Genomic DNA, 15,227 nt, shown 5'->3' with positions numbered 1-15,227 from the left:
TATCAACTCTCGAGCATGCCATTGGAACACGTCGACAGGTGTAAGGTGGGATCTGGAGTCTCGACTTTCTCCTCGTCTTCCAAATACCTCTTCGAACTTCCCAATAACCCATACTGAAATATCACTTATGTGATTTCATTAAATACTTGGGTATCAACTCCCGAGGACGACATTGGAAGACTTCCACAGTAGATCATCAAAACTTCTCACAAGCCCATTTGAGGATGCCCGTGGAAGAAAAACGATATTGTTTATCTTAAATCTCAAACCTCGACTAAATTGTTACTCCCGATTTCCTCTTCGTCTTCTGATGAAGAATGTTATAAGAAAGAACGGCGATATATAAAAAAACCTTCCACTCCATACTACTAAATAGAAAAAAGAGAACATCCAACTTCTCACCAACCCACCCTCTATCACAAATGTGATTTCATTGGGTATCAACTCTCGAGCATGCCATTGGAACACGTCGACAGGTGTAAGGTGGGATCTGGAGTCTCGACTTTCTCCTCGTCTTCCAAATGCCTCTTCGAACTTCCCAATAACCCATACTGAAATATTATCACTTATGTGATTTCATTAAATACTTGGGTATCAACTCCCGAGGACGACATTGGAAGACTTCCACAGTAGGTCATTAAAACTTCTCACAAGCCCATTTGAGGATGCCCATGGAAGAAAAACGATATTGTTTATCTTAAATCTCAAACCTCGACTAAATTGTTACTCCCGATTTCCTCTTCGTCTTCTGATGAAGAATGTTATAGGAAAGAACGGCGATATATAAAAAAAAACTCCCACTCCACACTACTAAATAAAAAAAAGAGAACATCCAACTTCTCACCAACCCACCCTCAATTATCACAAATGTGATTTCAGTGGGTATCAACTCTCGAGCATGCCATTGGAACACGTCGACAGGTGTAAGGTGGGATCTGGAGTCTTCCAACTTAACTTCTCAAGCCCACGCCAATGGATGATGTATGATGTTATTTAATACTTGAGTAGCAACATCCGAGACGACGACTTTGGAATACGTCCACAACTATTAAACAACTCATTGCACAAACCAGGAATATATAAATCCTGTCGCCAAGGATGAGGACGTTGTATAGACTTCCAAGTCAATCCTCATTGCAAACAAATTCGATGTGCTTAATGTGGACATGTGGCTTGTTGATACTTCCACCCCAACCCTTTGGAGATCTTGAGCTTAAGGATTAAAAATAATCAGCACAAAGATCTCAACAAAAACATAAAAAAAAAATATTAAAAAAAAAATAAATAAAAAAAATTATTAACAATCGCCTGCCTTGGGCGAGCCACAGAGGCAGATACTATTGGCCCAAAAGCCAACCCCCCCAAAAAAAAAAAAAAAATGTATATATATTAACAATGGCCAACAAAAATTGTTAATGTAAATTGAGTCTGCTCTGGGCGAGCCACAGAGGCAGATTCAAGCGTCCCAATAGCCACAAAAAAAAAAAAAAAAAAAAAAAAAAAAAAAAAAAAAAAAAAAAATTCATATATTAACAATGGCCAACAAAAATTGTTAATATAAATTGAGTCTGCTCTGGGCGAGCCAGAGAGCCAGACTGAGCCTCTCACTGAGAACACGGCCTTTTATAGCAAATGGAAGCCTGCTTCGATTGTAGTTTTTCCTGCAACTCTGTGGTTCAGAGTTGCTTTGAAAGCAGTGTTGCCAGATGCAATTTTTACATACACATATGCTGACATCTAACGTTTTTCCATTTGAATTGACGTGCTATGGAAAGACTCGCTTATTAGACATGATTCGCCTTATGTATGAAATAAGTCTGCGCTGGGCGAGCCACAGAGGCAGATTCAAGCGGCCCAATAGCCACAAAAAAAAATTTAAAAAAAAAATACATTTATTAACAATGGCCAACAAAAATTGTTAATGTAAATTGAGTCTGCTCTGGGCGAGCCACAGAGGTAGATTCAATCGGCCCAATAATAGCCGCAAAAAAAAAAATTAAAAAAAAAATACATTTATTAACAATGGCCAACGAAAATTGGTATGGTAAATTGAGTCTGCTCTGGGCGAGCCACAGAGGTAGATTCAATCGGCCCAATAGCCGCAAAAAAAAAAATGTAAAAAAAATATATATTAACAATGGCCAACAAAAATTGTTAATATAAATTGAGTCTGCTCTGGGCGAACCACAGAGGTAGACTGAGCCTCTCACTGAGAACACGGCCTTTTATAGCAAATGGAAGCCTGCTTCGATTGTAGATTTTCCTGCGACTCTGTGGTTCAGAGTTGCTTTGAAAGCAGTGTTGCCAGATGCAATTTTACATACACATATGCATTTTTGCCTTGATCCCAACAATGTTTCAGGCAATATACTTTACGCACTGCGAGTGCGCATGCCATTCCACTTAAATGAGTTTCATTTAACAGCTCAATGAAGCATCTATTAAAAATCTTCAGCATAACCTTCAAAATGTAGTTGTTGGTGATGTAGCTCTCAATATGCTCTCTCAAGAGTTTGTCGTTACAGATTTAGACATTGGCACGCTTCCGCCCCTTCGCTCCCCCTCCATCAATGCCATCATCGCTGACGACCCCTGTAGACATGGTCCTCTGTGTAAAGAGCAACAATCGCTCCCCAGTCGGCCGTGGGGGCACCCAATGTTATGAGGTTGTAAAAAATGAATCGTAAATTGCATTAAATATTAACAGACAATAAAAAGCAACACACACACACACACACAGACACAGACACACGGACAACGTGAACAACAACAAAACGCAATATGCATTACGAACATAAAAATCGCGCAACAGACGCCGATTTGCGTTTTATGCTTCGATTAGGCGCTCTTTGCGAGACCCTCAGCTGGCCCTCGATTACACTCAGACCAAAAGAGTCCCCATCCCCAATTCGTATTCCCCATTCCCCGTGCGCCATCTCCGCCATTTCAGCAGCCTTTGTAATTGAATTGAAGCTTCACTTTCAGTTAGTCAATCTTTCGCAGCACCAGCGCACTTGAAACGCAAATTAATCGCAGCTTTTATGGAATATTCAATATCAAATTTGCAATTTTCGCACGCGCAAAGAGTTGAGATTGCGCAAGAATTTTCATTAAGCCAGAAATTTGCTTGTGCAAAATGTTAAGAATTAACGATTTTCATATATTTATTAGCAAATCGAAATGGAGCTAATATAAATTTAGATTTAATTTCTCGAATTTCATTTGAACTATAGCAAAGAGTTAGGAATTAATGGAACTTATAGATATCATAGGGAATTTTGTATTATTTGAATAATTGAACACAGCGTGGGAGCATAAACTAAGCAGTTCACTTAGCACTGAGCAAGTTCAATTCAATATTTGGTCACCGTTCTCAGCTAAATCTGTTTTTATGGCACGAGCCTGCCAAGTACAGGGTATGACAAGAACAAAAAAAGTTGCTTTAACCCAGAGACGAAACCCAAATCCCAAAAATCCATCAATGCAATTCAAATCCCAATGCGTTGCGTCACGTTGCCTCGAATCGAATTGAATCCAATCAGAGCCAAAGCTCAGCCCAAAAACAAAACAAAAACTAACAAAGCAGAAGCGAAAACAGGAGCAGGCAGAGTGGGCTCAACTGGAGCATGCCCTGTAAATGCAGTCGTAGTAGTAAATGAAACGGAACTCAAATGCCCTCGAGTTGGATATAAAAAAAAGGATTTCAGTTCAATTATGCATGGAATTTGTTTTTGATGATCCACTCCAAGTCGAAGTACTGCACAGGGTATAGCCAAGTCCATACGATTATCGAGTGTCTTTTGGCTTGACCTTGGCTCGAGTTCTGTTGGGCATTTGCGGCTTAGATCCGATGGCTACTGAATAATTCAATTAAATAAAATAATGAATATTTAGTTGGCTCGAGCGACTTATAAATCGCTTACTTAGCCACGATGTGGCGCTGCGGCTCTGCCCATATAAGTGTGTTGCTATGTGTGTGTGTGTGTGTGTGCATATGGTCTACTCACTTGCCAATTGCTGACTCTGCAGCAGCAGCTGAGCCAACAGCTGCGTATCAAAGGCCGTTGCCTGGGCGGTATTTTGATATTCATCCTCGCTGCTGCTGCCATAGCCGTGTCCATGTCGATGGCTATGCCATTCGGCTGAACGTTGACGCCTCAGCTGCTGTTGCTCGCCGCCTGGATTCGAGCTGCTAATGCCGACGCCGCCGCCGCCGGGGTTCGAGCCACTTATGCTGCTGCCGTAGTAAAATTCGCTGCCGATGGCGCTGCCGCTGCCAACGCGTTTACGGCCAATTGTGCCCGAATGGCTGCTGGACATGTTGATGCGGGTGCTGGCCGAGGCTATTCTCTCGCTCACACACTACTCTCCACGCTCTCTCTCACTCCCACTCAGTAACAGACTCGCACGGCTTTGGCTAGTGGATTTCACCTTCAATTGAACTATGCACGTAACTTGGCCAAGCAATTTGTTCTCGTTTGTTACTTGACTTGGCTTTTCTTATTGAAGTTGTTGCTGTTGCTATTGTTGTTGTAGCCAACGCATTGACGTCGCATTGGCCGCCTGTGGGCCACATGGGCCCCGCCTACCGCGTCGTCTGCTTTGTTTCTTTTTCTTTTTTCGGCCAGCCGTTGACGTCGCTTTAAGTGCTTAACCGAATTAACGCTGAAACGATAAAAACGACAAAGTGTCAGCATGAGTCGAGTATAGCTCACAGATAGAGAGATTCGCCAGGGCAAAGGAGACTTATTATAATGTATGAGCAGCCCAACTAGTAAATACCCTGTAGGAACTAAATATATTGATGGAGATAGTTGATAAAGTTTAGCTGGGAATCGAATTGGTGTGTGCTTGCATGTGTTTATGTGATGTGCACGACTTATGATACCCTATAGGAAAGCTTGAAGTTAAGTGAAATTGAAAATTTATTTAGTCCATGCTTTCATTCATTATTTCTTGTTTTTTTAAGGCATAAATTATCAATATAGAGTTTTCATGATTTCATGTTAGATGAACAGCTCGTAGATACCCTGTAGCAATTTGTAAATGTTTACTCATAAGGCTTTTGTGATATGTGATATGATTTTTTCTGGTATTTATCGATATATTAGCATATAATCGATTAATCGATAATTTTATAAACGCTTCCATATCTGTTTATACTCAATCGACAGATATATTTATCTATATGTAAATGTTTCTAATACATATTTTTATATATTCATATCATTCAATGAATTTACATCGAATACTAAATCGATGTTATCGATAAATTATGACAAAATAACAAAGAAAATCTTTAAATTAGGATGAAAAACTTAAGAAGACTACGTTTTTCATTCAAATTTAAAGATTTTTATAACTTCTTTGGCATACAAATTCATTGAATATTGATTCATTAGCAGATCAAAAAATATTTAGTAATATTTTCCGCTTATTCACCTCATTTGGCGAAATTCATACGCCCCGCTCAGTTGTATATAGTACAGGGCATCTATGGTCTGACAGAACGTCGGAAGTGGTGCGTGGGAGCGTAAGAGATAAAACCATAAATGCTCCAAAATGAAAATAAATACCAGCCGGCGACCTGCTGCTTTTCCTCCCCCCCACCCAACACACACACACACACACACACACACACACAGAGGCCAGAGTTGGGGCTTTGCACTGGAACTGGAACTGACTCCAGGGTGGAGTTTTTGGTTGTGTCGTCAAGTGAACTTAATAGCAATTGCATTAAATGAAAGCTCAGCTCCTTAAACGCTGCCTGTTATTAGTCGTTCCAGCAATGGCAACGCCAACAACAACAAGAACAACAACGGCAACTTTTTATGAGTGTCCAGTCGCAGCTCCTGCTCAGGTCCCAAAAGTTTAACAAGGAGTTGACCAGCACAGTTACAGTGGCAATTGGGGAGCTGGCACTTTGGCTTTTGATTTGATGAGTACGCATTTGAATGCACTCGAAGCCCAGCACGAGTGGCCCATTACTTGCAGTAAGCCAGTCAGCTCAGCTGGCAACGCTTCTGGCCCTATTCGAAGGCATTTCCATTTATCTAATCGCAGTGCCTGCCCGAACGAACCCGAAGCAGTGCACATTGTATGCGCTCGCTTTTGTTTGGCCTGTCACCAATTTTCAATTTCAGTTGGGAAAACTGACGAAGAAACATGGGAAACTTAACCGTTTCTTTGTGCTGTTTATGATGCGTTAACAGGTCTACTTATCTTAACAGAGGCTTAACATTTTGTATGCTCTTGTGTAATTGCTGTGGTTAATTTGCATGCTGTGCTTAAGTCAACTCTGTAAAATGTATAAAAATGCAAAAATCCTAATTTAAAATGTGCTTTTCAGATGTTTTTGTTCTTCTTCTTCTTCTTCTCCTTCAGGAAACAGACAAAAGCACGGAGCTTCTTGAGCTGTTTCATCAAATGAAATAAATATTTACATATTACGTAGCATCTCTCCTCCCTGTTTTCTTTTCTCTATCTCTTTTGCACACACTCGCTATATATCTGTCTCTCTTTATTTCATTCTGTCCGTCTAAATTTGTTTTCCATAACTCTCTCTCCTTCTCTTTTTTGTCATCCTTCTCTCTCTCAATCTATGTATCTTTCTCTCTCACTCTCACTCTCCTTTTCCTACAATCTCTCTCTCTTTATCTCTTCTCTCCCATCCTTTCTCTCATTCCACCTCCATCTCTCCCCACTTTCTGTCCGTCTCACTTTCTTTTGTCATCCTTCTCTCTCTCTCTCAATCTATGTATCTTTCTCTCTCACTCTCACTCTCCTTTTCCTACAATCTCTCTCTCTTTATCTCTTCTCTCCCATCCTTTCTCTCATTCCACCTCCATCTCTCCCCCCTCTTCACTCCCATAATTGTTTCCTTCTACGCTCATCTCATAAATGTCGCTGCATCTGTTGCATCCATTTGCCTGTCCGACTCAAACGCATTTCACCTGTCACACCCCAAGGGGCCGGCATGACTGTCTGTCCGCCCCTCCGACCTTTGGGCTCTCCAATCTGGAGTAATAAACATGCCCATGCTCGACATACCTCAAACACGTGCCCAGCACACGCAGCCGCATGTCGGACACCGAAACATATCCCAGACGCTCGTCGCGCGCTGTCCAGCTCAGCAATCCGAGACATTGCTGCCACTGAGCATGGATTTGGACGTTTAATGGATTGGGATGCAGCTGCCTTCGCTACAAAAATGTATAATTTAATATCATTTCAAGTATCTGAGAGAGAGAGAGAGAGAGAGAGAGAGAGAGAGAGAGAGGAAGAGTCCAAGACAACTCTCTTGTTATGGAGTAACTGAATTCCTGCTCAGCTACTCCATCATGCAGCTGCCTTGGCATACCCATTAGCGCTTATAAAACGCTTAAGCACCTCTTACAAAAGGTGTGAATCCTCATCTAACTCGATTAGCTTTCATCGAGCAGACTTTGCTCTCAGTTACCCAAGTTCAAGCTGAACGCCATCGGAACTACTTCTCATTATCTGCCGCTTCTAATGAGCAGAGGTGAGCTGAACTCTGCATAAATATAGACCAAACATGATGATGCCTTCGCCTCTACATTCACCTTTTGCCCGGGCTCAATTCGAGGAGGCGGCAGAGAGCCTCGCCCCAACCATTTTGCTGACGTTAATGAAGCCGCGTTATTTTTAGGTAGCGCAACATGAAAATTAATTTCGCCATTTCACTTTGCCCGCATGTAAGTTGATATATGTATATACACACACATGCATGGGTGTGCGTGTGTGTGTGTGTGTGCTCGTAATAACACTTATTGTAGCTATATTTGCATTCATTAGATAGATGATGGCGGCATTCAAGCACTCTTGCTAGCCGAGTATATGGCATTGTCAGTCAGAGTCGTGGCTATTGAGAGTATTATATACATTATATTGCAGCTCAATCTGTATATCGATGATATGGAATGACTGCAGATAAAGCTATTTAAGGTTGGCCCAGAAAAAACGTCGAATCGATATCTCTAAATGTCCATATAAAATACTTGACTGATGCACAAACCGTCCTTGGCCTGAAAAAAGAATCGCTAAGTGAACCTTTCCTTTGAAGAGCATAGAAACAACTTGGGTCCCCAAACTGAGCCAACTTGAACCCAGGCGAAGCAATTGAAATGAAGCTAAACAAAGCTCAAATTAGCTCGACCAACCCGAACAGAGCTAATCCAGCTTAACTAGCTCGAGCTGAGCCGAGATGAATCAAGTTGAATTGAACTGAACTAAGCTGAGTCTAGTTGTTAGCTTACCTATTACGAAACTAATCGAGACGCCTTCAGAAATAATCGAGCACCCAAACGAAACCAAGCTGAACCGAGCAACTAAAGGTTAAACATTATAAGGAACACTAAACCGAAGCAATACGAAATCTACCTTTGGGAAAATTATAAATGGGAACAGTAAACGGAACCATTTATAGACTAGATTCATGGAGCGAGAGCTGTGCATGGGAAAAAGGAGCTGAGCCACAGGAACAAGTCGAACTAGAACTTTTAGAAAATCTTGTATATAAACATTAAACTTAAATATTTACAGGAAAACCCGAGTCATAAGCCAATTCTTGAGTCATATCACGAGTGGGAACAGTAAACTGCTCTATGAAAGTTGCTGATTGGAATAAAAAGAGAACTATCGGAAAATTTGATCCGCTATTTACAGGAAATACCAATTATCAAGCCTTTGGGCGACTCATCGAAAGGAAACAGTAAAGTGAGCCTCAGGAAAATCAAATCTACAAATGTAAGCTGTTTGCGAATCATAAATAGGAACGTCAAACCTCACTCAGAAAGTTTTTGAATGTAAGAAAGAGTAGAAACAGAGGAAAACCAGCTACATAAGGCGATTCTAGTCACTCGGCAAATCAAGTCACAGAAAAAAGAAGACCAAATATTAATTTTAGTTTGACTTTTTAGCTAAATAGACTTTCAATTTCAACTTCGCTATTTTCAGTTCAGTTCAATATGAAAGTTAGGGCATTTAAAAGTCGTCTTGCTGCACCTTAACCACATCAACTTGTTGTTCACTGTTTGTGGTCGCGTGTAAGGCTCGAGGTTTGAGTACATTTTTACAGGTTCGCGCTCGACGCTGTCAATAATTTCGTTAGCAACGAAAAGAGCCGTAGACACACACACAAACACACACACATACATGGAGAGACTACTAGCAGGTGCACCTATATGGGTGTGTGTGTGTGTGTTAACAATGGCGTACCCTCGTCATGTGTGTGTTTGTGTGTGTGTGTGTGTGGGTGAACTCTGGTAATGAGGTTGTTTTGCATGTTTGGTCATAATACAACATTTTGTGTTAGACTCTGCGTGCGGTTTATCTATGAAACCGTTAGGATATAGCGATAACAGCAGGTGTTACAGGTGTATGTGTGTGTGTGTGTGTGCATGGTTCGAGCTGATTCTATTTAGGCATACAATGCATTTTGATATGTAATTAAATATTGTGTGGTTTTGTCAAACAGACAGCAAATCAATGTAGCTCTCATTCGGTCTCCTTTTGCTGGCTATCTGCATTTCACTCTCTCTCACTCACTCTCTCTCTCTCTCTCACTCTGTCTTTCTCTCAGTAAATTTGCATTGTAATTGCGGCAAATGCAATGAAATGCAACGCGTCAACTGATATCGCAGGAAATGCGCACAATTTTCGAGGCAACCAACCCGTTGCCCGTCCCCCCCTCCCCACCATCATCAGGGAGAATGTTAATGAAATTCAAATGAAATGAAACGAAACGAATCCTCATCGAATTGTATCGAATTGAAGTTTGCTGCTATTGCTGCTATTTCAGTAAACATTTAGCGAGCAGCAGGAAATGCCCCAAAATGATGCACATGGACAAAACATGACGTGTGCGCAGCCAAACGGAGCGGAACGGAACGAAACAGAAAGTCAAAGATATAAAACGGAATCAAGCCGATATGACACATTTTACAGCTCGCCCTGCCACGTACGGCACACAATTATCTGGCTGCCAGCAGTCAATTAGTCAATTGTTCGTGCAAAAATTGTTTATTAACTCGAACTTTGTTCGAGAAATTGAAATTCGACAAGAGGAAAAATGTCATTTGGGACCAGGAAATGCCTCTAGGTGAAATGTTTGGCAATTAAATTTTCAAGGAATTTCTATCAATTTGCTGTGTTGCTGCAGCAATTTAATTGAAGCTAGTGCGATTGACGAAACAATGCCATTGAGTGTCTGAAGAATTTTCTTGAATTGACTTATGATTGATTATGCGTTTTTCTCAAGACAAATTTTTAGCTTTTGAAAGCGAAACAATAGAAAAATCGAGAGTTTTTTTTTTTTAAATAAAAAATGTGGAAATATGACTATTATTATTTTTTTTTTTTTTCTTGAACAAATTCTTTATAAAATTTTAGTAAAAGCTAAGATAAATATACTTTTCTTCAGGAAAACATATTTTTGTAGCATGCGAGACCCCAGGAATCAAGAGCCATACAATTCGCTATTTATCAAAATCATAAAGGTTTTTTGCATATACATATTTACTAGAATTGGCGCGTTTTCATGATAAAATTAAGTCAAATTTTACTATTTTTGTATTAAATAAAAAAGTTGAGAAAAAATATATACAAATGTTATAAAATAATTGTTTTTAAATGACGAATGGCAAAAAATAAATAGACCATTAAAAAAATGTTTGTTTTTCATAAATATTTGTTATGATTTGTTTACATTTGAAAACAATTAAATTTGAATAATTTTACTTTCTTAGATAATTTAAGAAAATGATTAATAAATATTTAAAATAAAATTGTTTTCAAATTTGCACAAAAATGATGATTTTATTTATTTGTTATTTATTTTTATTATTTTTCAAAAAAATAATTTGTCATAAATGTTTTTTTTTTTTAATGATTTTTTTATGTTTTAGTGAAAGCATTGACAACTTTTTATATTTTTCATTTTGTCACCATTTTTTTATTATCATTATTATTATTATTATTATTTTTAATTTTTGTTGTATGGAAGCAATTTAATTTTGATAATTTTACTTTCTTAGATAAATTAAGATAATTATTATAATAATTTAAATTTTCACAGAAATGGCGATTTTATTTATTTTTTATTTATTTTTACTATTCATTTAAGTAAAAATCATTGAAAACTTTTTATATTTTTCATTTTGTCACAATTTTTTTTTATTATAATTATTATTATTATTTTTATTTTGTAATTAATTTTTTTATTATAATTATTATTATTATTTTTATTTTGTAATTAATTTTTTTTTTTTTTTTTTTTTTTTTTTGTATGGAAGCAATTTAATTATGATAATTTCACTTTCTTAGATAATTTAAATGTACACTTGGTATTTTTTAGAGTCAATGTTTTATAAGAAAGCGAAATGAGTGTATTGGTTGTTTGTATAGTTCACATTGCTATTCTACTATAGACTTAGCACTTGGTTGAGCTAATTAAAATAATATTTTGCAATATTTTTGGATTAGCTTGATACTTAAAATTAAAGTACTGGCAATTTTGTATACCTTAAGCCAAGTTTTTGCAAACATTAAAAGATTATGTAATCAAAGAAAGTGTTGGGCCAACGCCAGGTAAGCTGCAGAGATTACCGCCAGCCACTTTAGTTTTGACAGATTTGCTGAGGCTTAAAGCCGACAGGTGCGTACAAAGAGCTGGCCTTAAGGCCAAAGGGCACCAAAGGGCTTTGGTATCGGCTGCAGCTCCTGCTCCGCTGCCTGCTGCGGCTTGAGCCACAGCATATTTTAATTGTATTGCCAGTCAGGCAGCCGATAGTTAATTATGTCTAAAGTGAAAATGCCAGGAGCAGGTCAAGATTCTTTGGTATGCTCATGGTATGAGATCTTGTTGGCTTTCTATTAGCAGGAGGCGGCAGCGCGGTTGCAGCAACAATTCAAAGGCATTCGGGCTCGCTGCTAATGAGAAAATAGTCGTAATAAAAAGGCAAGGCACAATAAACAGAAAAAGATACAACAGCATAAATAAATAAAGAAAAAGTAAATAAAAAAACACTGAGCATGCTTTCTTGAGTGTCTGTGTCTGTGTGTAAGTGTGTGTGAGTGTGTGTGTGTGTTAACTTAATATTTTCTTGACTCTTCGCTTTGGCAACTGTTTGTTGTTGTTGATACATTTTTTTCCACACTTGCGACGTACTTAAGCGTGCATATGAAAACGAATTGCAGTCCCGGTCGCTGTCCCGGTCTGGAGTCGCATGCCACATTCCCTTCGCACTCCATATACGTATGTACATACCTGCTATATGGGAGTACATCCTATGTATATATGTATATACTGTATATACTGTATACATCCTGTCTCATTCAACGACTCTCTAATGCCCCACATATATATGTATATATGTATATATTTTGAGGGATATTCAGTTGGGGTAGGGGCTGCTTGCTGGCCCAATCACTCAGTCGTTCGTTCAGTTTTGCCTTGCACTTGCCGGCGCATACCCTGTAAATTTGAGCTGCAACAAAGCGGGTGAGAATGGCTACAGCTAGGAATAAATTGAAGTATTGCTGGGGGATAAACTTCCCATCCACAAATTAAATCGAATCATTGGCAAATCTTCAATTACAGGGTATCTGCTGGCCATGCCGGCGCATGCTTGGCCTTTTTTTTTTTTGCCGGCTCCTTTAAATTGTTAAAATGGAGCATGCAAAATAATTGCGTAGCCGCATATTATGTTTCTGGAGTGCGCCGAGTAGAGGCGGACGGCGGTACGTACCAGGAACGTACGGATACGACGGATATGGCTAGGCATAGGGCGAATGGGGTTGAGCCGGGGACATGGTGTTGGCTTGTGTTGGATCGTAGCCCGGCCGTATTTTATGCAACATTTCACGTCAAGAATTTCACCTTTTATACGGCCAACGCTGTTGCATACTTGGCGACGGTCGCAGCTGCCGCTCATTAAAGCCAAATTGTTGCAATGTTGCTGCGAAAAGTGTCGAAGAAATTAAGAAAAATAATCAAGAGCTAACTAGCAAGGGCCGCCTGCAAGGGAATGCAGCAAATGAAATTAATGACATTTAAGGCGCGCTTAAACAGGAGCTGACTCAACGTAATTAAATATTATAGAGAAGACTTTACTTGAATCTTTGTTGTGACGAATCTGAATATGAAACCCGAATCGATTTTGTTGGAGAGAGACCGAGATGTTCTCGTATCCTAATATTCTATTTAATAATAATGTAACTTAATTAATTATACAATTTTCTGTATACATATTAGAGATGCCTAACAACATAAAAATAAATTTTTAAAATATATACTATATAAATTTCAACAGAATCTGCATTTACGTATATTTATTTAATATAAGATAAAAGTTAAGTCAAGGAAAATATCGTTAATTGTTGTGAATAAGTAAATTATATGAGTTTTTTTTTTTTTTTTTTTTTTCATATAATAATTAATTAGTAAAGAAATTTATTTATTTATTTACCTATTCATTTATTTTCTTTATATATTCACTTAAGTATTTTAATCATTCATTTATTTATATACTTTATATATTTACTCAATTATATTCTTATTTATTAATTTTTTATTTATATATGGATTTTTTCATTTATTTATTTATTGCAATTGATTTTTTAATATATTTATTAATTTATTGATTGATTTTTATTTATTCATTTTTTACTTATCTATTTATTGATTTATTTATTTATTCATCTATTTTCTTTACATATTCACTAAGTATTTTAATCATTCATTTATTTATTTACTTAATAATTATTCATTTATATATTTATTCAATTATATTCTTATTTATTAATTTTTTTATTTAAATATGGATTTTTTCATTTATTTATTTATTGTTTTAATACATTGATTTTTTTTATATATTTATTAATTTTTTATTTATATATGGATTTTTTCATTTATTTATTTATTGTTTTATTACATTGATTTTTTTAATATATTTATTAATTTATTGATTGATTTTTATTTATTCATTTTTTGTTTATCCATTTATTGATTTATTTATTTATTCTTTTATTAATAGATTAGTTCAATTTTTATTTCTGTACTTATTCATTTATTGATTTATTTCCTTATTTATTTTTTATTCATTATTGATTTATTTATCTATCGATTTATTTATTTGTTTTTTTTTTTTTATTTATTTCTTTATTTATTATTTATTGAATTATTTATTTATCGATTTTTTTCTTTATTTATTCATTGAATTATTTTTAATTATTTATTGACTTAATTATTGATTTATTTACTGCCAACAGAAATGATGAGAGGGTGTGGAGTAACCCGTATTGCCCGCCCAGAATGAGTAAATGAAGCAAATGCCACACGAACAGAGATGTAAAGTAGCACACACCTAATTCCAATATTCTCTCCACATCCCGAGCTGTACTCATTACGATTTGAGGCGAACAATTTGAAAAATTTAATGGCCTCTCATACCAATCGAAAGTTTTTGCATTTAAGCTGAGCCCGCTCGCGACTGCTTGACACTGAAGTCCTTTAGCTCATTTTGTTTTCTGGCTCAAGGCCAAAGGATGCGCGAGGTATTAAAATGCATAACGACTCCCAAAGTCAAAGGCTAAAAGTTTATTTTATATACACACATATAATTTTTTCCTTCTTTCTTTTTTTTTTTAATTCCATAAAAACAAGCTAGCAAAAAGGACTCACGCACACACACACACACACACAGACAGACAGGCTTACAAAATGGTGTCAGCGATGGCTGCCATTGAAAGCAGAAGCGAAAAAAAGTGAAAAAAATATAGGGAAGAAGCAGAGAAGCTAGAAACTATTAGAAGGTGTTGGCTGGAAACATTTTCCAACTTGACTTTTCACACACACACGTGCCAAGGATGCGTGCCTGTCACTGTGTGTGTGGGTTTGTGCACATAAATTGCAGCTCGCATGCATGCATAAGCGAAAGGTTATTTCGTTGACTGGCTTTTGCGTCTGTCTGCTTCTTCTTCTAGCTGCTGTTGTTGCACTTTTGCCTTCTTTTTAGGGCATTCTTCATCATCTTTGTTGCCGTTGTTGCAGCCATTGCTGTTGTTGTTGTACATGATTAAACTCAAAGGCCAAAAACGAGCTGTTGCCGCTTGAGCTGCTCTTGAAGTTTATGACCATAGCTAAAGGTTATGCGCTTGCCATTATCAAAGACGCTGTCAAAGTAAAGCGTCGCATAAGGCACGCGTCA

General features: G+C 37.5%; 1 protein-coding gene across 3 annotated transcripts in view; it reads right to left on the bottom strand.

Moving 5' to 3' along the window:
* Ten-a (Teneurin-a transmembrane protein) overlaps nucleotides 1-4,374 on the bottom strand; it is a 212,728-nt gene extending 208,354 nt beyond the window's left edge. For all 3 annotated transcript variants that reach the window (XM_089263254.1, XM_089263256.1, XM_089263255.1), the window contains exon 1: nucleotides 4,008-4,374. In XM_089263254.1, the coding sequence (XP_089119380.1) occupies nucleotides 4,008-4,320 (313 nt within the window). In that variant the 5' untranslated portion in view covers nucleotides 4,321-4,374. The remainder of the gene's footprint in view (nucleotides 1-4,007) is intronic.
* Nucleotides 4,375-15,227: the final 10,853 nt, after the last annotated feature.

The sequence above is a fragment of the Drosophila navojoa genome, chromosome X (assembly GCF_054131105.1).
Source record: "Drosophila navojoa isolate 15081-1374.11 chromosome X, UAZ_NAV_1.0, whole genome shotgun sequence".
In the NCBI taxonomy this organism is placed as follows: Eukaryota; Metazoa; Arthropoda; class Insecta; order Diptera; family Drosophilidae; genus Drosophila; species Drosophila navojoa.
The sequence above is the reverse complement of the archived record's forward strand: the minus strand, read 5'-3'. Positions and strand labels throughout refer to the sequence as shown.